The sequence below is a fragment of the Martes martes genome (genome assembly GCF_963455335.1).
Source record: "Martes martes genome assembly, chromosome: 9".
Classification (NCBI taxonomy): domain Eukaryota; kingdom Metazoa; phylum Chordata; class Mammalia; order Carnivora; family Mustelidae; genus Martes; species Martes martes.
The window spans coordinates 131371235-131397012 of NC_137896.1; the positions used below are offsets into that span (position 1 = coordinate 131371235).

Below are 25778 nucleotides of genomic sequence, written 5' to 3' on the forward strand. Positions count from 1 at the left end.
GACCGGGCAGTGGGGGTGGGGGGCCGGCCCCGAGCCCGCGGGGTCGCCCTCCCGGGCAGGGTCAGGCGGGAGCCGGGCCGCGGAAGACCCCAGCCCCGGGCGCGCTCTCCCCTCCCCCCGCTGGAGCGAGGCGGATCCAGCGAGGCGGTCACCGCGCGCCCGGCCGTTTACCCTCGGAGAACTCAAAGAGGGGGAGGAGGAAGCGGGGAAGGAAGGAGGATCCAAAAGGAGAAACGCGAAGCGGGACCGGCGGGAGGAAAAGGAAAAAAATGGAGAAGGGACGGCAGGAGGCGGAGGCCGGCGGGCGGGGGCGGCGGCGCGCGCGGCGGGGCGGGGCGGGGCGAGCGGGGGCGCGCGCCGGCGGCCGCGGCCCGAGGGGCTTGTGGGTAGCGGCTGCGCGCGGCCGGAGACGGGAGCCGTGCGGGAGTGTGTGAGGGGAGCGGGCTTGTGGGACCGAGGCTGCCCCGGCGAGCATGGGGGCGGGCTGGCGGCGGCCGTAGTTGTCGGAGCCCGGGCTTCAGCCTCTCGGAGCGCCAGAGGGCGGGGCGGCCCACCCCGGCGGTGGCCGCGCCGCTTCCCCGCTCCCGCCCTCGAAGTCCTGAGGGAGCTCGCGGCGGACGAGCGGACCGGGCGGCGCGAATCTGACTGAGGGGCGGGGACGCCGTCTGCTCTTCGCGGCTCCCGGCCGGGCCGGGCGGCCCCCGTGGACCACCCCAGGCCCCGGACCGACGCTGAGAGCCGAAGCCGGAGCTCGAGGCGGGCGGTGGGCCGTGGCGGAGCCCCGCCCGGAGCCGGCGGTTCGGGGGCGGCGGTAGGCCCCGAGGCGCCCGGGCCGGAGCGCGGGGAGCGGGAGTGCGGGGCCGGGCGGCGGCGGCATGAGCCGGCCCCCGGCGACGGGGAAAATGCCCGGCGCCCCCGAGGCCGTGCCGGGGGACGGGGCGGGCGCGAGCCGCCAGAGGAAGCTGGAGGCGCTGATCCGAGACCCTCGCTCGCCCATCAACGTGGAGAGCTTGCTGGTAGGTGGCCGGGGCCCGGGCGCCCTCCCCGCTCTCGTAGCGCCTGCCTCAGATCCCCCTCTGTGCCCACCCACCCGTGGGAGGGAGGTCTCGCCCCACCCCGTCCCGCTTCCGGCAGCCGGGCCCGGGTGGGAGGCCGGAGACTTCTGCGACCAAGTTCCAGCAGTAGAGACCCGCGTCTGGTCCTTCCCCTTCTCGCCCCTGGAGCGGGTGTCATCCCCGGCTGCCTCCGTGTCGGAGCCCTGGGAGGAAACACCCCTCTTCTCCTTCCCGCCTCTCCCCTCGCTTTGGGGAGGTAGGGAGCAGGATTTGCTGTCTTAGATTCACCAGACTGGGCAGTTTGGAAGAATGGCATGCTGCGTGGGGACGTGGGTCGAAGCGGGGAAACCTGATGCTCTCCCTGTTGGGAGTACCCACCTGGGGTAGATGACAAAGAGCCAGAGCCCAAGAATCGGTCTGAATTGTCGAGTAGCACAAATCTCTTCTTTTCACTGCGTCTCTTTCTTAAGGCAGGCTGTGGAATACAAATTAATAACTTCGTGACGGCAGCTCGTTGGCTCTTAAGAAAGGAGTATGTTTCACGAATTAGAAATGCACCACAGAATGCCTTCTCATTTCTTATTTTTGTTAGGATAGACGATTGTATATCCCAGTTTAGTGTGCAGTAAAGATGTATTTATGGGAAAAGGGGGTGCGGACGGTTACCCCGGGGAGGAGAAGGAAGTGGAAAAGATGCTCTGGATATTAAATTAACTCGGGAGGGCTAGAATTTGTGTGGGTGATTCTTGGACCCTTGAGGTATTCTCTACCACAATTCCTGTTCAGTCCTTCTCGCGGCTGGGAGAAAGCTAGTGACTGTACGCTGAGAAAAACTGGGTCTCCTCCCTTTCCAGTGATTAACTGACTTTTCTTCAGAAGTCATTGGTTATCCTTTGAGGTTTCTGGAATCATTTGCAGAGTGACTCAGTGGTGTTTGGCCAAAGTGCAGGAACTGACCCAAGAGTGTGTCTCTCTGTACAATGAGCAGAACGTAGTGATGTACTGTGTTCTGTCGGAGGTCTTTGACGTTGTCTTTCACCGCTTTTCCCATTCTTGTGTTGTTTGTGTGTTCTCATGGCATGGTGACACCCTGCTCCCTCTTTAGCAGTCTTCATCTGGGTGTAGGACTGGTTGCATGGAGGGCATAACTTCTCCTAGGCCAAAGCAGAGACTCCGGGCTTCACTCCCAACATTTTCACTTTGGTATTTTGCTAGCCAAACTTTGACCCAAGGCCAGAAAGTTCAGCTAAAAATAGTACCGCAAGTATTCATCAGGTTCAGATTCAATCCCAGATAGAATTTTTTTGCGGCACTTTTTTACTGCACTTTCATCTCGTGGGTCTTTACTGATGCTAATTACAATTATTCGGGTTATTCTGTACAGGATATTGGAATATCCTAAGCTAATTATTCCTGTAATATATTCATCCATTCTGTTTTGTTAAAGTATTTTCTAAATTATTAAAATGAAGGCTGTTTTTAAAAGTGAAACATTACACGTTTGGTAAACAGTTTGGTCCATCCATTTATTGAGTGCTCAAAACAGCCAAGACACTTTACACTTTTGTTAAGGTGATGTATTGTTGGTATGAGAATTGACATTAGATGTTGCTGACTGGGCAGACTCTGCTATTGCTGTTTTTAGTTGATTAAATATTATGGTTCCGAGTTGAAGTAAATCTTACCAGGCCAAAAATTGTCCCTTACTCTTTTCTTTGGAACAAGGTTGCAGTGCTTCTATTGCAAATTGATGAGCTGAAAAATTTTTTAAAGCTGTGTTATAGTAAGTTAGCTTTAAATTATGTGTATTGGACAAAATAGTAGAATGAGTTTGGCTTTTTTGTGCTAACATTTACCTAAAATTTACCATTTTAACCATTTTTTAAGTGTACGGTTCAGTGGCACTAATTACATTTGTGTTGTCGTGCAACCATCACCACTATCCATTTCCAGAAATTTTTGTCTTTCCAAACAAACTCCATGAATTAATCTTTACAAGACTGTTATAAAAACATATTTCCTGAAATACTAATGAAATAATGGCTGGGATCACTTTAAAGATTGGATAACCTTGTGATTTATCCTGTGCATCACAGTTGATCATCGTTTTACTGTATATAGCATTTCTTCTGGTTTTTACTCTAGAAAATAAGTATTTTTTCTAAACAGAGAAAACTTAAGTAATATAGTCAAATAAAAACACAGCCATGAGTCTTAGTTAACTTCATTTAGGAGCTCAGAAAGTACCATTTAAAATTCTATACCAAGATGACAAAAGTATGAAGATGAAATATACCAGAAATTACTGTAGAATTATTCTTAGAAGGTAAAACTCTCTTTGTAGAAAAAATGTTAGGTGAGATTACATGCAAAGTGCTTAGCTCAGTGCTTGGTAAGTAGTAGTGCTATTTCATTTAGCTCATTTCTGTGTGCAGTTAGCATAGTTAATTGCTCTAAGTTTCCTTTGAAAGGGAAAATGGTTTTATTGGCAACCATTTCTTGCTATATAATTTTGAGTGTGTAGCATTATAATTTGTATTTGCCATTAGAAAAATGCTAGCAGTCATCAAGCATAGGTAAAGCTGGATTCTAAGACTGTGTTAGTGTTAAAGCCCTAAATTGTCTTTTTTCTCTGCAGATGCTCCTTGCTTTACATAGGTCCTTAAATTAATCTGAAGAGAGTATATCCCTTTTGTGGTTACAGATTGTGGGCTGCTTGGTATTATTTAAAAATAGGAGGTTTTGTTTTGTTTTTTAAAGATTTATTATTGGAGAGAAAGAGTGTATGGGCGGGGCTGGCGGGGGGGGGGGCAGTGCGGGAGGGGCAGTGCGGGAGGAGTCCGGGAGAGGGGCAGAGGGAGAGGAGAGAATCCCAGGCAGACTCCATGGAGCATAGAGTCTGACCAGGCTCGATCTCATGACCCTGAGATTACAACCTGAGCCAAAACCAAGGGTGGGACGCTTAACTGACTCTGCCACCCAGGCTCCCCATAAATAGAGTTTTGGGAGAGGTTTGTTTCTGTAATACTTTTTCTGAGGGGAGGGACTTCAATGGTATGCTTTTGCAGTGTTTGAAACTTTTTGGTAAATACCTATGTTTTGTTCTCAAGACTCAACTTCTCATACTGCTTTCCCAAGTAATATGGTAAAAAGAATTGTGCTTTAATATTATGCCAGAGAGATGTCTTTCTTTCTATCTTTTTTAAGATTTTATTTTTTAAGTAATCTCTACACCCAACATGGGGCTTGAACCTACAACCTTGAGATCAAGAGTTGCATGCTTTACTGACTGAATCAGCCAGGTGCCCCTGAAGATCTTTCTAAAGATCTGTGCCTTTGAGTTTTGATGTGTTTTCCTGAAAGAGCAAATGGCTATAATAACCTGGGATTCAGGCTTGAGTAAACTGTTACTTAAGACTGGTGTTGGGCTCCTGGATGGCTCAATCGTTAAGCGTGTGCCTTCGGCTCGGATCATGATCCTAGGGTTCTGGGATTGAGCCCCTGCTTCTCCCTCTCCTACTCCCCCTGCTTGTGTTCCCTCCCTCGCTGTGTCTCTCTCTGTCAAATAAATAAATAAAAACTTAAACAAAAGAAAAAGACTAGTGTTGATGGGGAAAGGTGATTAAAATTTTATTTATGAGGCACCTGGGTGGCTCAGTTTGTTAAGTGACTGCCTTCAGCTCAGGTCATGATCCTGGAGTCCCAGGATTGAGTCCTGCATGGGGTTCCCTGCTTCTCCCTCTGACCCTTCCCTTTTCGTGTTCTCTCTCTTTCTCTCTCTCTCTCTCTCAAATAAATAAAACTTAAAAAAAAATTTTATTTATGAATTTCAGTGACTTGGAATACAAAATGCTTTATTTGATTGATTTCATTATGCCAGTAAACTGTATGAAAATACTTCTTATCACAGTGCTTAGATTTCAGCTAGGTACTGGTTATCTGCCTAATTAAAGTAAAATTTTATGTATATTTTTTCCCACTGTTTAATAAGGATGAATATTATAAAGATAGAATAAAAATTGAAAAATTGTTTTATACATGTTTTTCTTTTGTGAAATAAAAGTTGGGCTTTTATAGTATAAATGGGATTACTTTACTTTAAAACTTGTGTTTTGGGGCACCTGGGTGGCTCAGTGGGTTAAAGCCTCTGCCTTCAGCTCAGGTCGTGATCCCAGGGTCCTGGGATCGAGCCCCACATCGGGCTCTCTGCCTGCCAGGGAGCCTGCTTCCCCATCTCTCTCTCTGCCTGCCTCTCTGCCTACTTGTGATCGCTGTCTGTCAAATAAATAAATAAAAATCTTTAAAAAAAAAAACCAAAAACTCATGTTTTGATGATCATTGAAAACATGAATATGCATAATGAATATGCTAGAGAGAAATGAATATGAATAATGAATTAGCTAGAGAGGTTTAAAAAAGTGATATATGGAATTTGCTGTTCAGGTGAAGTTGAACCTCTTTGAAAGTACAGGTCCACAGTACCTCACCCACAATTTTGCTGTATAAAGAATCCTGAAAACCAAGTTTTGGTAAAACTTACTTGATCGTAACATCTGACCTGATCTGATGTTAGAATATTTATAATCACTGTGTCCCTCTTGGTATAATTGGAATAGCTTTCCTTGGAGAAATATTAATGTGTTTGATTTCAGGGTGCTACAGCAGACTTGCAGGAAGACTTTCAGGAATGTACTGAGTATGGTATATGTACTTTATTACCATTCTAAAATCCAGGAAATTCTTTTTTTTTTTTCTTTTTTAAGATTTTATTTATTAGAGAGAATATGAGAGAGAGAGTATGAGAGGGGGAAGATCAGAGGGAGAAGCAGACCCCCTGCTGAGCAGGGAGCCTGATGTGGGACTCCATCCCTGGACTCCAGGATCATGACCTGAGTTGAAGGCAGAGGCTTTAACCCACTGAGCCACCCAGGCACCCCAAAATCCAGAAAATTCTGAGTTCAGAAACATGTTGCCCCAAAGTAAGGTCAGTGTAGACTTATATACATCTCAAACAATGTTGTTATAAAGAAATAGTGAATAATCTTGAAACCTAAATTGTTGTTTTGAGTCATGATCCAGTAGTCCTCTTTTCCCATTTTGAATTCTGAAATATTCTAAGTATTCAGAGAATATAGCATGCAAATATGAATTATGAAACACAAAAAACATTCATGAAATCACTGCCCAATTTAATGAACAGAACACTAGCCTGTTAAAGGTACCATGTGTTGCTGCTGCTTGATCAGTCTTCATGCATCCTCTCATGTTAACCTGAAATTTTTAAAAAAGATTTATTTATTTGAGAGAGAGTGAGTGTGCATGAGCAAGGGAGAGGGAGAGAATCTCAAGCAGACTCCTTGCTGAGCACAGAGCCCAATGTGGGCCTTGATCTCATGATCCTGAGATCATGATCTAAGCTGAAATCAAGATTGAGACACTGAACTGAGCCACAGAGGCCCCCCCGCCACCGAAATTTTTTTTGTTATTCCCTTGCTTTATTTTATAGATAGAGTACCACATTTGTATGTATCTCTAAACAGTAGTGTTTCGTTCAGCTTACTTTTTTAACTTTAAAAAAGGTTAAAATTTGTATTGCATACTACATTCTTTTGCGACTTGCTTTTTTCAGTTAAATTTCTAAGATACACCCACATTGTGGTTTCATTTTCACTGCTACCATAAACTGTAGTATATTGTTCCAGTCTATTTAATGGATATTTAGATAGTTTTTCTTTTCTGCTATTGTGGACAGAATTGCTGTGAACATTACTGGAGCCCATGTGAAGTATCTGTAGGCTAGGATATATATTTAGGAGTGGAATTGTTGTGTTTTAAGATACGCTATGTTCAACTTAACAAGGTAATGGGTAGAGTTCAAATTTTTCCCCACATTTTTTTCTTTTTGAGATTTATTTATTTGAGAGAGAGAGTGAGAGAGTGGGAGACCCAGCGAACGAGTGAGCAAGTGCAGGGGGGATGGGCAGAGGGAGAGAGAGAAAGAATTTCAAGCAGACTCCCCACTGAGCATAGGCCTCCCTCTTGACATCATGACCTGAACCGAAACCAAGAATCGGATGCTTAACCCACTGAGCCACCCAGGTGCCCCTTTCCCCAACATTTTATTATGGAAAATATGACAGTACATAGTAAGGTTGAAAGAATTGATGCTGAACATCTGTATATTCACCATCTAATTAATAGTTTGCTATATTTGCTTTATTACATCTATCCCTCCTTTTATCCACCTATTACTATATCTTTTGTTTTTGATTCATTTAAAGTAAGTTGTAGCTATGGGTATGCTTCTCATTAATTTTTGTAAAGATTTATTGTATTTGAGAGAGAGAGCACACACGAGAGGAGAGAGGTCAGAGGGAAAAGCAGACACCCTGCTGAGCAGGGCGCCTGATGTCGGACTGCATCCCTTGAGTCCTGCCTGGATCATGACCTGAGCTGAAGGCAGTTGCTTAACCAACTGAGCCACCCAGGCGCCCTGTGCTTCTCCTTTAAACACTTCAGCATGCATTTTTTTAAAGTAGAGTTCAGTATTTGTTTAGGCTTTTTATTTTCTTTTATTTTTTTGTTTAGGCTTTTTAAAAATTAAATTTACATATAATGAAATGCACAAATCTTAAGTGTACTACTGATGAGTTTTGACAAATTATACATGTGTAATGTAAATCCTTATCAAGATACAGAACATTATTACCAACCCAGAAGTCTTCCTTACATGTCTTCTCAGCTAATTCCACACCCCATTCTCTTATATTGTGTCACTCTTCTGATTTTTTTTGTACTAAAGACTACTTTAGCCTCTTCTAGAACGTCTTATTAATAGAATTCTGTATACTGTTTACTCGTTTGCATCTGGCTTATTTAGCTTATCATAGTTTTTGAGATTCATCCATGTTTTTGTGTGTATCAACAGCTTGTTGCTTTCTTTTGACTGAGCAGTATTCCAATATATGTGGAACCATAGTCTGTTAGCCATCTCTTGTTAATGGATACCTGGGCTATTTTGAGTTTTTGGTTATTATATATTATATACTTTGGCTTTTAATAAAGCTTGCTAAGAACAATCTTGTATTAAGTCTTCGTGAGGACATGTTATCATTTCTTTTGGGTACATACCCCAGTTGTGGAATTGCTAGGTCGTAAGGTAGAAGTATGTTTAATTTTTAAGAAACTGCCTGATTGGTGCACCTGGCTGGCTCAGTTGGTGGAGCATATGACTCTTGATCTTGGGGTTGTGAGTTCAGGCCCCATGTTGGGTGTAAAGATTACTTAAAAATAAAATCTTAAGAGAGGGAGAGAGAGAGAGAGAGAGAGAGAGAGGCTGCCAGATCTTTTTCCAAAGTGATCATGTAATTTTACACTCCTACAGCAGTGAATGAGAGTTCCATTTCCTCCCCAACACAGTCTTTTAAATTTTAGCCACTCTGTGCGTGGGTAGTGGGTAGCTCATTGTAAATTTAATTTGCATTTCTTTGTTAAATAATGGTAAAAACTTTTTCGGCACTTACTGGCCATTTGTGTATCTTCCTTTGTGAAACATTTGTTCACATTTTTGCCCATTTAAAAAAATTTGGGTTTTTTCCTTTATTTTTATTATTGACTTATGCAAGTTCTTTATCTTATATACAGTTCTTTGTCAAAATATATGTGTTTTTTTTTAATCAAAAATTTTTTATGGTTGTTGCTTTTTCTGCCTAAGACATTTACCTTTCCCCATGTTACAAAGAGTCTCATTTGCTTTCTTCTAGATGTTTTATAGTTTAACTTTTATGTTTAGGTCTAGGATAGATGTGAAGCCAGTTTTAGTGTCCACACTATCCGCCATTTTTTTTCTCAGCTTTATGCATAACTGACACATAACACTATATAAGTTTAAGGTGTACAGTTGATACATGTATATATTGCCAGTTGCTTACCACAGTAACCATTAGTTAACACATCCTTCACCTCACATAATTACTGTGTGGTTTGTTGCTATTGTTTTTAGTATGAGAATATTTAAGATTTACTCTTTTAGCAACTTTCAAGTATACAATAGAGTATTGTTAACTATAGTCACCAACACCAGTTTTTTAAAAACATTTTTCTTTTCTCATTGAATTGCTTTGGTGCCTTTGTTAAAAATGAATTTTCTAATAGGTGGATATTTTATTTGTCTATCTACCACCCAGTAACTACATTTAATTGTTAGTTATGGTTCTGTTTAACCAAGCTCTATTCAAAATGTATTGATTTATTTTCTACTTTTATCTTTTTACTTGAAGGAAATGGGCAGGCAACTGTGGTTGAAAACCCTAGAGTTTGTTTTTTTGAAGGGAAGAAAGCTGTAAATTATTGTAATTATAAAAATAATATGTTCTTATTATAGAAAACTTATAAATTAAAGATATAAATGCAAGTTACATATATAATATCCCCACATAGAGTTAAATTAACATTTTGGTATCAATATCTGTCTGAAAAATTAAAATAGAAAAAAAATAGAATGACATTGTCATTTTCTTTAACAGAAGCTTTTGTATAGTGAAATTTATCAGGCTTCTCACTGTAGAGTGATTTCTAGCTTAGATGTCATGCTTAGGACATTCTCTTTTTTTTTAAGATTTTATTTATTTATTTGACAGAGATCACAAGTAGGCAGAGAGGCAGGCAGAGAGAGGAGGAAGCAGGCTTCCTGCTGAGCAGAGAGCCTGATGTGGGGCTCAATCCCAGGACCTTGGGATCATGACCTGAGCCAAAGGCAGAGGCTTTAACCCACTGAGCCACCCAGGCGCCCCCTTAGGACATTCTCCATCACCAAAATTATAATATCATATACCTGAATTTTCTTTTAGTACTCTAATGATTTTATTTTATTTTTTAAGATTTTATTTATTTATTTGACAGACGGAGATCACAAGTAGGCAGAAAAGCAGGCAGAGAGCAGAGGAAGCAGGCTCCCTGCTGAGCAGAGAGCCTGATGCAGGGCTCTATCCCAGGACCCTGGGATCATGACCTGAGCTGAAGGCAGAGGCTTTAACCCACTGAGCCACCCAGGCGCCCCCTAATGATTTTATTTTTAATGTTATCTTTAATGTTACTTTTGTTCCATTTGGAAGTTTGATGGAAACTCTGAAGTAGGGGTATTGAAGATTTTATCAGGAAGTTTGTCATAAATATTAGAGTAACCAAAATAATAATTGGAAGCCTTTGTTTGTATCTCTGTATTGTCTTACAACTTCCTCTTTGGAGAATGGTGCTTGTGGGAGGAAAGAGGGTGATGATTATAGATTTGGTCTTCATTTGGGCATCTTGAGTTTTTTAATGGAAATACTATTCTACAACTATACAACCCTTCTGAGGGTGCCTGGGTGGCTCAGTCCAGTTAAGTGTCTGACTGTAGATCTCAGCTCAGATCTTGATCTCAGGGTCGTGAGTTGGAGCCCTGAGTGGGGGCCTCACGCTGGGTGTGTAGCCTACTTAAAAATAAAATCCTATTCTGTGCTTACATTCAAATATATATATAACTGTTAGTGATCAGGGTTACTGTGAAGAGAATGTTGGTGACTCAGGGCAACTTATGGCTTTTGAGGGAAAAAAAAGGCAGTAACATTTTTTATTGGCAGGTTACTCTATTACCTAGAGCTTAATATTTAAATTAATATGAAATCATGGTGGTTGGAATCTCTACTAAAACTGTCTCTTCTTTTTCCTTGATTGTAGTTATTCTTTCATCTGTACTTTTTTTTTCTTTAAAATACGATTGAATTATGGAGATATGTGTGTAAATTCTGCAACTGGCAGTCCCAGATGACCTTCACTCATCTTTTTGGAAAGCATCTGGATCACAATAGTTAGCATATCTTGCTAGCTCTCTTGCATGCTTACGCTCTCGCTCTCATTCTCTTTCTTACTCTCCCTCTCTTTCATTCTCTTACTCTCCCCCCCTTCTCTGTGTGTTTGTGTGTATGACAAAAAGGAAATTTTGAGATTCACTTTTGGTTCATCTTTGATAATACTTTGGGGGAATGTTTCTATAATTCCAAGAATGATTTTATGGCTTGTTGCTTCATTTTGATAAGGTATGAATTGTTCGTTCAGATATCTAAAGTGCTTTATAAATTTTTTTGTTATAGTTAATTGATTACTTATTATTCAACATCTGATTTTCCTTATCCTCTAAGAGTTTAGACTTTTTAGTTATAAAACAACTGATAGAAATTTTCTTTTTTTTCTCTTTTTTAAAGGTTTGTTTTTTTTATTTGAGAGAGACGGAGATAGCATGTGGGGAGGGGCAGAGGGAGAGGACCAGACTCTGCTAAGCCCAAAGCCGAACATGCTCATGACCCTTAGATTGTGACCTGAGCTGAAATGAAGAGTCAACCAACTAAAACACCCAGGCGCCCCAAACTTTTCTTTATTTTTAAGAGGTTATGGACTTGGAACTAATTTCTAACACTTTGTTATTAGGGATTTATATGCCTTAGAAATGAATAGCAGAACCTCCTCCAGTGATACTTTTTAGATGGAAACAAGAGTAGAACAGGGTTGGTAGTATCTTAATGACTGGTATGAGTATGATGAGGAATGCTTAATACACTAAGTATTGTCTCCTTATGTATTTCTTGGTTTTTGAGTTTATTTAATGAACAGAATATAAGCTGTTTTAGGAAATGTATCTTTTTTTTTTGTCTTCTTTTGTTGTGTCCTGTAAATATTTGTTGAATGAACTAACAAATAATTCTTTTTTGAGTAACAGGAGTGATAACCTGTAGAAATATATAATGCTTAAAGAGATACTAAAGTATTCCCCAGATAAACATTTTGATACATGTTCTTGTCACTTATTTATAGGAAGGAAGTTAAGTAAACATCTGTATATGCAAAGAGGATAGGTTTGAGTGATAGAATTAACTGAAGGTCAAGTAGGAAACGTGAATAATGATTTAGACATTTCCTGGATTGTGGAGAAACAAATTTGTTTTGGGAAGAATTTAAGCTAATTTTATTCAGTGCTTTAGGTGAAGTAAAGATACCTTGTGTGGGTTGCCCAGCCTTTATGATTTATTGAGTTTCATCTGTTCTCCTGCCCCCTAACTTTTTTTCTGGTTAAATATATCCAGTTCCTTCTTATACACCTGGTGGGTCTGTTCACAGGGCGAAATTCTTTAAAATGGTATATTGGCTGTTATTAATAGTAAGGCAGTATTGATAAGCAAAATTAAAAGAAAGCCAAAGGGCATGAGAAATTTTGATCAGGGATCAAAGTGTTATTATAAGTCACTATGAATGACTTTTGAAAAATTTTCAGATATTATCAAGCATTCTGATTACTAGGATTTTCATTTAGCTTTAAAATGTTTATTGTTGGGGCGCCTGGGTGGCTCAGTGGGTTAGGCCACTGCCTTCGGCTCGGGTCGTGATCTCGGGGTCCTGGGATCGAGTCCCACATCGGGCTCTCTGCTCAGCGGGGAGCCTGCTTCCCTCTCTCTCTCTCTCTGCCTACTTGTGGTCTCTGTCTGTCAAGTAAATAAATAAAATCTTTAAAAAAAAAAAAAATAAAATAAAATAAAATAAAATGTTTATTGTTTACAATAATCTATTCTTGCTCTAATAAACCCAAGTACTTAATTTTTCTTGTTCCCTTTGCATTGTATTTAAGACAGCTACACCAAGAAGAGAATTCAGAGTATGGTTTTTCTTCTGTATGTAATGGTGACTGTCAGTTAGCAAAGGAGAGCAATACATAGTATCTTGCTTGTAGTAAGTCCTTGACAGTTGTTGATTGAATGATAAATACAGGCTGCAGATGTAGAGCAGTTGAGAAGACAGTGTCACAGTCTCTTACTTGTTCTTAGAATAAGCTCCAAAAAAGAAGTCTGGCAGTTCAGAGTGGTCAGCAGGTGCTGAACGTCGGTATCATTGTTTACTAGATTTATTAGTTCTCTTTATTCTTTTTATTTTATTCTATAATTTCCATTCCATAGGATTTACCTATTTGTAAGTATACAATATACTGATTTTTAGTAAATTTACAAAGTTGTGCCACCAACGTTATCACAACCCATTTTCATTAACTCTCCAGAATTTCCTTGAGCATGTTTGCCTTCAGTCCTTACTCCCAGGGAAGCCAACCACTGATATGTTTTCTGTGTCTGTAAGTTTTTCTTCTTTGGAAATTTCATTCACATGAATGAATCATATAGTATATATGGAATCATACAGTATTCAGTCATTTGTTCTGCCTTCCTCCACTTACCGTAACATTTTTGAGGTTCACCTGTGTTGAAGCATATGTCATTATTTTGTCCTTTTTTTATTGCTGACTAATAATCCATTGTACAGATACAGCATATTTTGTTTGTGAATTCACCATATGTACAGATATGTGTTTTTACTTCTCTTAGATAGATTTTAAGGAGTTGGATTCCTGGGTCATATTGTATGCTTCTGCTTAACTTTTCCCCCTGCCTTATGCTTAACTTCTAAAAGACTGACAGAGTGTTTCTCAAAATATCTGTATCATTTTACATTCCCACCAGCAGTGTATGAAGGTTCCAGTTTTTCCACATGTTCAAAGAACATTTGACATTGTTATCTTTGTGATGATAGCCATGGTAATACCTTTTACTCATGATAAATGATACTGAGTACTGCTTCATGTGCTTATTAATTTTGTTTTTAAAATTTTTACTAAGGTACCATGAGTATGGTCTAATAAAAGGAGTTTGATTTTGTATACCACAAACCAATTCCTATGTTTAAAAATAGAATACAGGTACATATACATCAGAGCCCTTTATAGGTGAAATTATCCTACTGACTAGTGTCTCCACCTGAAAGGCCTAATTACTACTAAGCGTTATTTTTTTTAAAACCTTCTGTGGTACCTTTTGCTTTCAAGTAATGAATGCACCTTGCTGAGCCTTGTAGGCCCTGATAATGGCAGTGCAGTCTCTACTAGTTATTTCTAAGATACAGATCAAATTGAAGTACTTCTGACTTAAATTATGGTCTTTAATTGTTTCTCCATTCTGTTCTGTGCTGCTCTTTCCTTTTTCTTTATTATTATTATTTTGAATATCTTGAGTAAGCTTATAAACTGATTTCTCTCATCTTGAGCCAACATTTATCTTTATAAAACTTTTCTATTCTACATAAGAATTAAAAAGACGTTCTTACTATTAATTTTATGACTTTATTCCTGTGATTGGTAACTACTGGTGTTTTAAACAGTATGTTACACTTAGCTTTTAGCTTATGCTTTGAGTACCCATCTGAATTTAACATATGGATACAGATGTTACTTTTTGCTCATAAGTGGTATGGATATTGATTTGTGGGATTAAATTATGAGCAGAATTTTGAAATTTAATCAAGACCATGTTCTTTCAGATGTAAAAGTAGCTGCCATATATGTCCATTCTGTATCAGTATATTACCCTATTGTTTTACCTTGTGTTTCAGTATGATTCCTTTAGAAGTCATACTAAAAAGTATGCTTATTGAAATTGAAGTTTTCTGTTTTTTGTTTTGTTTTTAGATTTATTTATTTGTTTGACAGACAGAGCTCACAAGTAGGCAGAGAGGCAAGCAGAGAGAGAGGAAGGGAAGCAGGCTCCCTGCTGAGTGGAGAGGCTGATGCGGGGCTCGATCCCAGGACCCTGGATCATGACCTGAGCTGAAGGCAGAGGCTTTAACCCACTGAGCCACCCAGGCGCCCCTGAAATTGAAGTTTTCTGTTTAGTTTTAGTTTATGTTGCATTTTTTGAGTTTTTATGAGATAACCACAAATGGGACATTTTTGAGCAGAAAGGAAAATTTGAGGAAATAATTCTTTCAGTGCTTAAGATGCTTTAATTTATAAAGGATGAATTTAAAAATTTTTGCTTGTATTGATATTTATTCTTCTAAAAGGAAAGTGTGCTGGAGGGGTCTCAGTGGCTCAGTTGGTTATGCATCTGACTCTTGATTTTGGCTCAGATCATGATCTCAGTGTTGTGAGATTGAGCTCTGTGTGGGGTTCCATGCTGCTTACAATTCTTTCTCTCCCTCTCTTTCTGCCCCTCCCCACTCTTCTTTTTAACAAAAAAAAAAAAGAAAGTGTAATAGCCCAACTGCCATGAAGTTTGAGGTCTGCATGATCTAGTGAAATGTGTTTTTGTATATTGAAACCCTTGCAAAAATATTTCAAGTATTAAATGTGTAAATATCAGTATGATTTTAAAAAATGTTTCACCTTTTTGGGATAACTTACAGAGTTATAGTTTGTGGTACTTGGGATTTTTATATATTTAAATACATATGGCCACATTTTATTGTATTACATAGTGAATAAAGTTCAAGTTGAAGTCGGATGCTTAAAAATGATGTGTTGTGTTTGACCAGTGTGCCTGTGTTGAAAGAATCAAGATTAAACATTTTTTCTGTATGAATCACTAGATTTCTCTAAGGGCCGCTAACTGGTCATACAAACAGAATCTTTTGGAATTAGTAAAGACTAGAGGCAAATATATCAAAATTAATACTTTCTTTCAGAGAGGTTAGATATCAAGTCAGAATTGGGGAAAGAGTTAATGCAAAATTTAAACCATATTGTAAAATTTAACCATATAGTAGCTATTCCAAATTCAGCAAAATTTCTCTGGAATAAACAGAATATTTGGAGTTGCTTTTACATATCTAAAGTATGAACTTTGAATTTTTGTATTGGCTTCTCAATGATTATATTTCTCAAAATATCACTGAAATTAACGTGCAGATGAAACAATGATGAACTTCTCTTTGAACTTTAGATGCATGGCATGATCTTAGTTGTGTTCAACATGAAAGCTTTTTTGTCTTATATTCTTTCAAAAAAGGCCGTCTTAAGAAAGCTTTAATAAATGAATTGACAAAAATTTTCCTACTGGATTAAAATAAAAAGGAAATGTATAGATAAATTGGGAAATTTAAAAACTTAGTAACAATATAGTTTATGTGCTGGCCCTTACAGGTAATTTTATTATATTATGTTATTTTATTTATTTATTTATTTATTTATAAGACTGATTTATTTGAGAGAGAATGAGAGTTGGGGCAGAGGGAGAGAAACTCAGGCAGACTCTATGCTGAGCAGGAATCCTGACTCGGGTCTTAATCCCACTACTCTTGAGATCATGATCTGAGCCAAAATCAAGATTTGCGACTTAACTGACTGAGCCACCCAGGTTTCCCTTACAGGTGATTTTAAATTACAAATTGTCTAATCTGTATCTGCTAAATCCAATAGCTAAGACAGTGGTTTAAAAATCTTATATATATATATAGCACTCAACTAGAAATCTTTAGAAATATTGATGCCTAGTTTCCTACCAATGTAATAGGTATGTGATGTGGCCTGGAAATAGAAGTTTTAAAAGTTCCACAGATGGTTCTCAAGTGCAGGAAATTGTGGGAGCTACTGAGCTGAGAGGTGCAATATTGTAGTTTAAAGATTGGCAGAGAGGACATTGGATTGAAAATGTACCTGAGGGAAGGAGAATATTTATGTATTTATTTTTCTTTATTTATTTTTTGTGACTCACCAAGGCTTGGATGAAATCAGAAAGTCAGAATATCTGTTAGAAGCCAGAATCATACCCAGGGTATTTGGTAGAAATGATGTCAGATCCTCTGATTTAGATGTCTGTAGTGGGGGCAGTAATTTGCTTCTGATCAAGCATCTCAGGTGATTCTGACGCAGGTTAATCTGCAGTTCCAAGGTTGAGAAATTTGTAGGTGTTGCTTCTTGTACTGACTGACAAAACCAGAACCAAATAGTCTCGATCCCCTTGGCACACAAAATTGTATATGTGGGAAAGTCTGGAGAATGGAGAAGTGCCAGATTTTCTGAAATCTGAAATACCAAGGGTCATCACATTTTCTGTCTTTTTTTAGAGTTCCATAGGAATTAGAGTGAGGTTTTTCTTTTTTTTTTATTTTAGAAGGAAATTTAATTTGCTTTGTTGAGCTTTTCTGAAGGAAGAATCAGACAAGATAGTTCAAATAGAAGTGAAAAACAATTTTTATTGTGATAAAATATACAGTTTAAAATTATGATATAGAAATACTGCATCTTATCCTTTCATGAGAAATATCATCTATAGACACTTGACCTGGAAAATATATAATTTTGATGTTTCACATTTAATAAATGGTGACAGAGAAATAATAACAGCCTGTTTAATCACTGACAGTTGATTTAATTCAGAAAGAAAAATTTCACTAGAAATGTATGGTCCTTCAGAACATAGCAGCTAAAGCAGCACAGTGTATGTATATCTATGAATGTGCCTATGTTTAAAAAATAACAAAATCACACAAAAACTATTTTGTGGTCTCTTTAAAAACAAGCAAAAAAAAAATACAACGTAGAATATTCAAAATCTTTATGTTAAACTATCTTGAAATTTTATTTTCAGAGTAGCCTTCAAGTTATTGGTTATGTAACAGTCATCTTATTAATATGTTACTGTTTAGATTTTTTCAAATGCACATTCTTTGCAGTTATGTCTCTTCACATCATTGGAAATTAGAGAAGACCAGACAGGGGTGCCTGGGTGGCTCTGTCGTTAAGCGGCTGCGTTTGGCTCAGGTCATGATCCCAGAGTCCTGGGATCGAGCCCCGCGTCAGGCTCCCTGCTCTGCAGGAAGCCTGCTTCTCCCTCTCCCACTTCCCCTGCTTATGTTCTCTCTCTCACTGTGTCTCTCTCTGTCAAATGAATAAATAAAATCTTAAAAAAAAAAAAAAAAAGGGAAGACCAGACAATTTTTACATAGTGGATAAGTTGTCCCTGTTTTTCATTTTCTCAAGTATTTACATATTAGACTTCCTCTTGTGTGGCCGTTTTAATTTTGGTGGTTAAGGGGGTATGTAAGTATTTTAGAAATTTGAAAACGTTTTTATTTATTGATTCTTATGATAATAGTTACGCTATTAGAGGAAAAGCAGTTGTGAGTTTTATCTTTTTTTTTTTTTTTTTTAGTATTTGAAATCTTTAGCAACTCACTTTTTGTAGATTTTATCTTGTAGTTAATAAAATTGGACACACTGTGGCCAAGGCAGTATTAATATTTATGAGACTATAGAGTGACACACAGTATCTTTAAAGCCCTAAAGCTTGGCCACAGTTTATCATTTAAAGTGTATCCATTCTTCCCAAGTTATTGCTGAATAGATAAGTAAAATGTGAAACATCCAAAACTGAATGGTCCTTCTTTGACTGACTAATAATATATTTCTGCAGTTATCTTTAGAAGGTGTTACATCTGATTTATTAACATTTCACTGGAAGTGTTTTTTCAGTTTAGAAATATTTTACAATCTGGTCATTAGAAACTGTATTCCATAATACCTCAGCATTGCATAGGATTTTCCACCATTTCTAAATACTTAACAAAATGCAGGTTAACTTGAGACTTCTTGATTTGTTATGTCAACATCCGTGCTAACGCAGCTCTGAGGCATTATTTCTGACTATAGCTATGGACTATATAATTCATGATTGCAATTTAAAAAGAGTATGAATATGTTTTGTTTTGTTAATGTTGTTATATTCTGGCTAAACAAGAATTTAGTCATAAAAGCAAGATGTTACAATGTAAAAGAATGCAAAAACTCACCTAAAGGATTTGGCTGGTTGTTCTGAGGGACAATTTTCTTTAAAAAAAAAAAATTGTAAAATCATATATTTTTGTGAAAAGGGGGAAGCTATAAAATTAAAAATTTTGGAGGCATTGCTGAAGACAGATTTGTTTCCCATATTTAAGAATAGGAGACCAACGGATGATACAAATAAAACTAAATTTAGAACTAATAAAAGGAAACTCTAGTAAAAATTGGCTTATGCAGTTTACTTCAGAGGGAAGTCATAAAGTAAAACACTGAATATAAGTTAATTACTCAGTTTTGGGGGGAGAGCTAGTAAGAGGGGATTTTTATGTATGGAAGTTCATCTCTTAAAATACGGAGAATGTAAGTCTCTGGCATAATATTTTATTGTGCTGCTTTTTATTCTCTTGTAAACAGAATTGTTCAGTTTGGTTGAAGTTACAACAAATTTGTGAAATTGAAGTGTAAGAATCTGGAAAGTAATATACTTATTTCAAATCATTTTCCATAAGTAACATTCCATTAAAATAAGTTCATAAAATGGATTCTGTTGAACCTTTATTAATATATGAACAAACAAGTGAATTTCTTAAGAATTTTTTTAAACACACACACACACACACACACACACACACACTCTTGAGTTGGGAGAACTCTTCTGAGTGCATACCTCTTCTGAGTGCAGAGCCGTACCATGGGGCTCAGTTTCCTGAGCTGGAGATCACTCTCTTGACCTGGATGGAGATCAGGACCTGAGCTGAAACCAAGAATTGCACGCTTAACCGACTGAGCCACCCAGGCACCCCATGACTTGATAATTTTTAAGTGTATTTTTAAGAGAACCAGTATAATGGCAAGAACACTGGATTTGGTGTCAGAAGAGCTAAGACTGGTATTGATTAATTAGATGTTTTATTAATTATCTTCTTGACTTTGATAATTTGTGAGACCTATATCTGTCTACCTCAAGGAGATGGGAAGATTAAATCCAGTGGGAAGCTAACCCTGTGTATTAGCGTTCTGTAAACTGTACAGAACTTAAGCTTGTTTACAGAGAGTTGAACTATCTGTAAAATAGCCTAAATTATATATGTCTATAAGTGCCTTCAAAAGGATTTGTGCGTACAGAATCCGTCTCCTGGTGTTAACCTGTTTTTCCTAAAAATGGTAGCACATTATTTGGCAAATAATAGGTTCTCTAAAGTACTAAACCACTGAATAAAAAATTAGTTAGCATATTTATTTTTTCAATTCACTGAGGATAGTTTCATTCGATGAATATTTGTTTTTATTCATTTTTGGGTTTATAGTCCAGGTATCGATTTTTCCCAGCTAAGGTATATTAGTTTGTTTTATTTTATTTATTTTTTTAAGATATATTCTTTTAGAGTTGGTATGATGCTGAACTATGAAAGCAGAGTCTGATGTTCTTATGTGATGTTAAATTTCAGAAATCCTGATACAAATATTAGGAAAAGTCATGACATAATTTTTAAGCCTTTGTGTTATTCACTTGCAAAAATGTTAATCACACTTTATGTAAACTTTTAAAGGAGCATTTGGGTTTTACCAGCAGTTTTTATCTGTGGCTTAAATTTAGCAACTTTTGGCCTACTTTTAGTAACAAAAGTGAGTGGAGGCACAATTTCAAAAGAATGGTTTAGAAGATAAACAGCAGGTACTATGCTGTATGACCTCTGGTACAGATTCTGGTCTTTAGGGATACCAGGGCAATTATAATTTAATCATGTAGAAAAATTTAAAAGTAGCATAATAGTATATGTTGTGATCATTCTGTGTTGATGGCTACTGTGATCAGTAACTAGTTAATTTCCTTGGATCATATAATTTCCAAATTTCCCAATTTAGGGCTTTAGGATCTGGCTAACAGAATAGGCTAACTTAAGTCTATTGTCAACTCTTTAACAACCTCATGGAGTAAGAATTTGTACTTTTACAGACCAGAAACAACTGAATTAGTATCTAGGCATAATTAAAATGAATATGGGGAGAAGGTTGTATGGGAATAGCCACTGTTAGGGTTGATACATTATATACTTTACCTGTTGTGGCATTTATGAATTAAGAAATGAATTTTATCTACTTCTATTTTTTTTTTTTTTTAATCTCAGTGATTTTTCTTAGAATAGAGAGAGACTTCAGCATAGACTGTTTTCTATCTTGTGGTTGGTCTCTTGTGCTCAGGTGCTTATCGCTCGCTCTCCTCCACTAGAAGTAAAGGGAAGGGGTTTTTGAAGAGCCCCAGGATCAGGGGACAATAACAGGGAAAAGTCTTCTTTTAATTTTTTTTAAGTCATCTTTACACCCAGCATGGGGCTCAGTCTCACAGCCCTGAGATCAAGAGTCACACGCTTCCCTGATTGAGCCAGCCAAGACCACTAGCAGGAAAAAGCCTTGATGGGATATATGGTGCAGATAATGGGCATCGGGGAAGTAGATTTATCTTCCGAGATGTGAAAAGGAATAGAGTGAGCAGGACCAGGGATAGAGGCAATCATCCTTCCACCAATAACAGAATAAGTATACCATCCTCTTTTGTTTCTATTCTGTCTCTGTCTCTAACGGGAATGCTACCTCTTGTTCTCTGCTTTGTCAACTTGAAAAACCAAACAAAACATTTCACTTTTTTCTTTTAAAGATTTTATTTATTTATTTGACACAGAGAGAGACACAGCGAGAGAGGGAACACAAGCAGAAGGAGTGGGAGAGGGAGAAGCAGGCTTCCCTCTGGGCAGAGAGCCCGATGCAGGGCTGGATCCCAGGACTGTGGGATCATGACCTGGGCTGAAAGCAGATGCTTAATGACTGAGCGCTCCAACAAACTTCATTTTGAAAATTAAAAAAGTAATACATGCCTATTTAAAAAATTAAAAATTACAGAAGTGATTATAAAATATAAGTTCTCTCTTAGCCCTTTCTCCTTGATCTCAGTCTTCTGAAACAGCCACTTTACAACACATCAGTGTATCACTTTCCTCATATGCATTAACAGTGTATACATATAACGGTGGTGTATCATTTTCCTTTTTTCCTTGCATATAAAAAGTAGGAATACTTATTGGGCTTTTTTTTAATAACCAAAATACATCTATATCATATCTATTGTTTTGTATTTGCTTTTTAAATTTATTTGGAGGCCATCCAGTTAGAATTTATAACTCATCTAGTTCTTTTAGGGAGTATTGCATTTTCTGGATTTGCCATAATTATTTTACTGTTTCAGTATTGATAGACATTTTTGTTGCTTTCTTCTATTATAAACATTGCTGCGGTGAACATCACTAATTTTGTGCATATATGTGAATATTTCTGTAGATTTCTGGCAATGGGATTATTAAAGCATGTACACATTTAAAATTCCTAAATAATCCCAACTATAATGAGAATACACATATTCCCTTACCTTTGCTGGGTAAATATTATCAGCCTTTTACCTTCGTTGCCAATCTCATAGGTGAAAAAAAGCCAGTATCTCCTTTTGTTTTTTTATGTGCATTTCAGTATTAGATTACTAATGAGATTGAGCACTTGTTAGTCATAGTTTTAATTCTTTTTAAAGATCCACATCAAATTTATTTGCTCTGTGAAGTCTTCTGTAATTCTTCCTTATCCCTTCCCCTAACTCCGGGCAGTGGCTCTGCTCTTCTCTGCTCTTACAGTACTCTCTGTTGTAAGTGATTAGAATCATTGCGTATTATGATTATTTACTTATCATATATCAGACCATGAGCTCCCCTACAGTTGTGACCATGTAGTAGTCATTATTTTTCTAACTTTTATATCATAGCTTATTGGAAATTTGGGAATTAAACCTAGTTTTTAGGGTAACGGGGCATAAATGCTTTTAAGATAATTTCTTTTTTTTCTTTAGTGTTATTGAGATATAATTGATATACAGCACTATGTAAGTTTAAGATATACAACATAATGGCTGGACTTAAGTAAATTGCAAAATAATTACCACAATAAGTTTAGTTAACATTCATTACCTTACATAGTTACATAGTAGTCATCTTCATGTCTCTGCCCAGTGACTAGCACAGAGCCTGTAGCATTTAGTGTGTGTTTGTGAAGTTTTATCAAATGGCTAATCTGATTCCCAACTGGGAGTCTATATGTAAGGTTTGCTGCTTTCTTTTTTGGAGTAGGGGGAGGGTTGGTTCTTAATGATAATGGTTCTAATACACCCCTTTATTTTACAAATGAAGAGTTAAGTCTAAAAGAGGAATGTCTTATGTGGTTAATGAGATATTTTTATTCTTTATCATACCCTACTAGGTGTTGTGAAACAGTGCAGCTCCAAACAGGGTTATTTATAGTCAAAGATGAATATTGATTTTTACTATCTAAGATAGATGGCGAGCTTTTCTCAGTTCTTACAGACTAAGCCTAGCCAATGGGGCTTTTGCCTGATAGTCTTAGCATGTAGCCTGAAACCCATATAAATTAACCAAACTTCATTTGGCTCTTTCCAAAGCGTTAGGACTCTTTTTTTTTTTTTTTTAAGATTTTTTTTAAAAATTTATTTCTTTGACAGACAGAGATCATAAGTAGGCGGAGAGGCAGGCAGAGAGAGAGAGAGGAGGAAGCAGGCTCCCTGCTGAGCAGAGAGCCCCATGCGGGGCTCAATCCCAGGACCCTGGGATCATGACCCGAGCCGAAGGCAGAGGCCTAACCCACTGAGCCACCCAGGCGCCCCCAAAGCGTTAGGACTCTTATGACACACTAGACATAGACTTTTCTAATTGCAGGCACTGGCTAACCTCTGAGAGACATGGTGTCTTTTCTTTTAGAGAACTCTTGAAACCTGTCCTCTTAGCTGTCTTTCCGTGAAGTGATCCCACCAAATCTAGTCACATGGTTATTGCCTTTTCCTGCCCAAGATACAAGTCATTATACATATCTCTTCTCACGCTTGTTCCCTCACCTGTCTTCCCCTCTTTTTCAGACATTTCTTACCCTTGTTCTATGGTTAAACATAATCACTTGCATCTTCAAATTCTTTACTGAATGTTACTTTTATCTTTAAGTAACACCACCTATCTTCCTCCTTGGGAAAGCCCCCTCTAGTGGAACTTGTACCTTCCTTTATTCTCTACAGGTCCCAGTTGTAAGAAAATTAAGAGGTGGTTTCTTTCTTACTTTGCACTGCAGTGCCTATAAAACCTTCCTGTTAAAATTGTTGTTGCTGAGTCTCACATCATTGAAGACATAGCCTTCTGACTCACAGACTTCCTTTCCATGCAGGGTTGTGCGATCGTTCTAGGTGAATTCAGTGTTTATATGAACAGAGTAGCCAGGACCCTGGCTTCACAGATTCCTCATCTCTAGTGTAGATTCACTTAACTCAATTATTTACTCCCAAGAAACTACTTTGGACCTTACCATTACCTGAAATCAGCTTTATCTTTGAGATAATTTATTCAAACATCTTGTTCCTGAGCTCTTATCCTATTATTAAACCTATTCATTGATGCTTTTGAGATCTGCAGTTCCTTGACACCTCTCCCCACCAAATGCTTCCTTTATAAGCAGGCAAGAATCCACCGTCCATCACTTCAGACCTCTTGCCAAAATTCTCAATTTCCTTGCCTTGTTGAATTTCTATCCTATGCATTTGCACCTAGATTTTGGATCAGTGTGTCTCTGGCCTATACAAAAGGTGTCGTTGAGCACTGATAGAGAAAAAAATTACTAATTATTACTGGTACTGTGAATTCATGGTCTCTCTTTCTTTAAGAGCTTTCAGCATGGCAGAGCAATTCTGTCATTCTCCATAGGGTCCGTTTTAAACATTCTTTTCTTTCTTTGAGCAAAGTATGCTCCACAGATGGTCTTCTCACTTCATGAGAAGATAGAAGCAATCAAAAGGAGATCCCTTAATTTCCTGTTATTTGACTCACCAGTTTATCTCTTCTGTACCATTTGTTCTTACTTTTCCTTCTGTTTTCAGTGGATGAGGTGTTCGTCGTTCTCTCTCAGGCTGATTCTCCAACTGTGCTTTGGATCTCATTCTCTCCTTCTGTTGGTTAATTCTGTTTGTCTTTCCTCTTTCTCTTAATTTGGATTCTTTTTCATTTGGCTAAACTTCTTCAAATGTCTCACCTAAAACAAAAAACTAAATGACTCCTAGAAAGAAATCTCAATTCTTTTTTTTTTAAGATTTTATTTATTTGACAAAGAGATCACAAATAAGCAGGGAGGCAGGCAGAGAGTGAGGGGGAAGCAGGCTCCCCGCTGAGCAGAGAGCCCGATGTGGGGCTCGATCCCAGGACCCTGCGATCATGACCTGATCCAAAGGCAGAGGCTTTAACCCACTGAGCCACCCAGGCGCCCAAGAAATCTCAATTCTTTCTACCTTTTGCCCCTCCCCTCACCAGCAAAACAAACTGCTGTCTCACTTTCTGTTCATTCCTCAGTACACCATAATCTCCCTCCCATCCTGTCCCATCGCTGACACTGCTCAGTTGATTTCCTTGCTGCTAAAACTATCATTTTATTGAATGTTCAGAAGTACTTGACACTTCTCAAATTGCTCTCTTGGCTTCTATGACCCTACTCAGAGCATCTCCAGCTGTTTATCTCAGGTTCCTTTGTTTTCTCTTCCTCTGCTAAATGGGATTCTTGCTTACTTACTATTTTTTTATTCATTCTTTGCCACCTTCTTAAGCTTGTGTCTATTTCTAGGACTTCATCATCTGTATGTTGATGATTTTGATTTTTCTGCCTGAAAGCTTCCCTCTGAGCTTTAGGCTCATACGTCAGCTAGCTGCCTATGAGTCATCTCCACTGAGATATACCATGGATACTTCAGAATCAGCGTATCTACAGCAAAATTATTTTCCCCCCCTTTGCTTTCAGAGCTCCTTCGTTTCCTATGATTAGTGATTCCGCAATCCATCTGGCTTGAATCGAGCCAGAAATCTGGCTATTTGGGTATCTGTCATTTTTGACTTCACGTTCAGTATCACTAGATTCTGTCAGTGTTACCTCCAACATGCGATTCATTTCTCTCCCACCTGACTGCTGCTTTCCCACTTCGGGTGACCATCGCATTTTTCTGTGGTTGTTGCGGT

General features: G+C 38.4%; 1 protein-coding gene across 1 annotated transcript in view; it reads left to right on the top strand.

Annotated features, from left to right (window-relative positions):
• The first annotated feature begins 397 nt into the window (after positions 1 to 397).
• Positions 398 to 25778, top strand: part of ROCK2 (Rho associated coiled-coil containing protein kinase 2) — a 138395-nt gene continuing 113014 nt past the window's right edge. Inside the window, exon 1 of the mRNA XM_080814160.1 lies at positions 398 to 1016. Within this exon, the coding sequence (XP_080670286.1) occupies positions 876 to 1016 (141 nt within the window). The 5' untranslated portion in view covers positions 398 to 875. The remainder of the gene's footprint in view (positions 1017 to 25778) is intronic.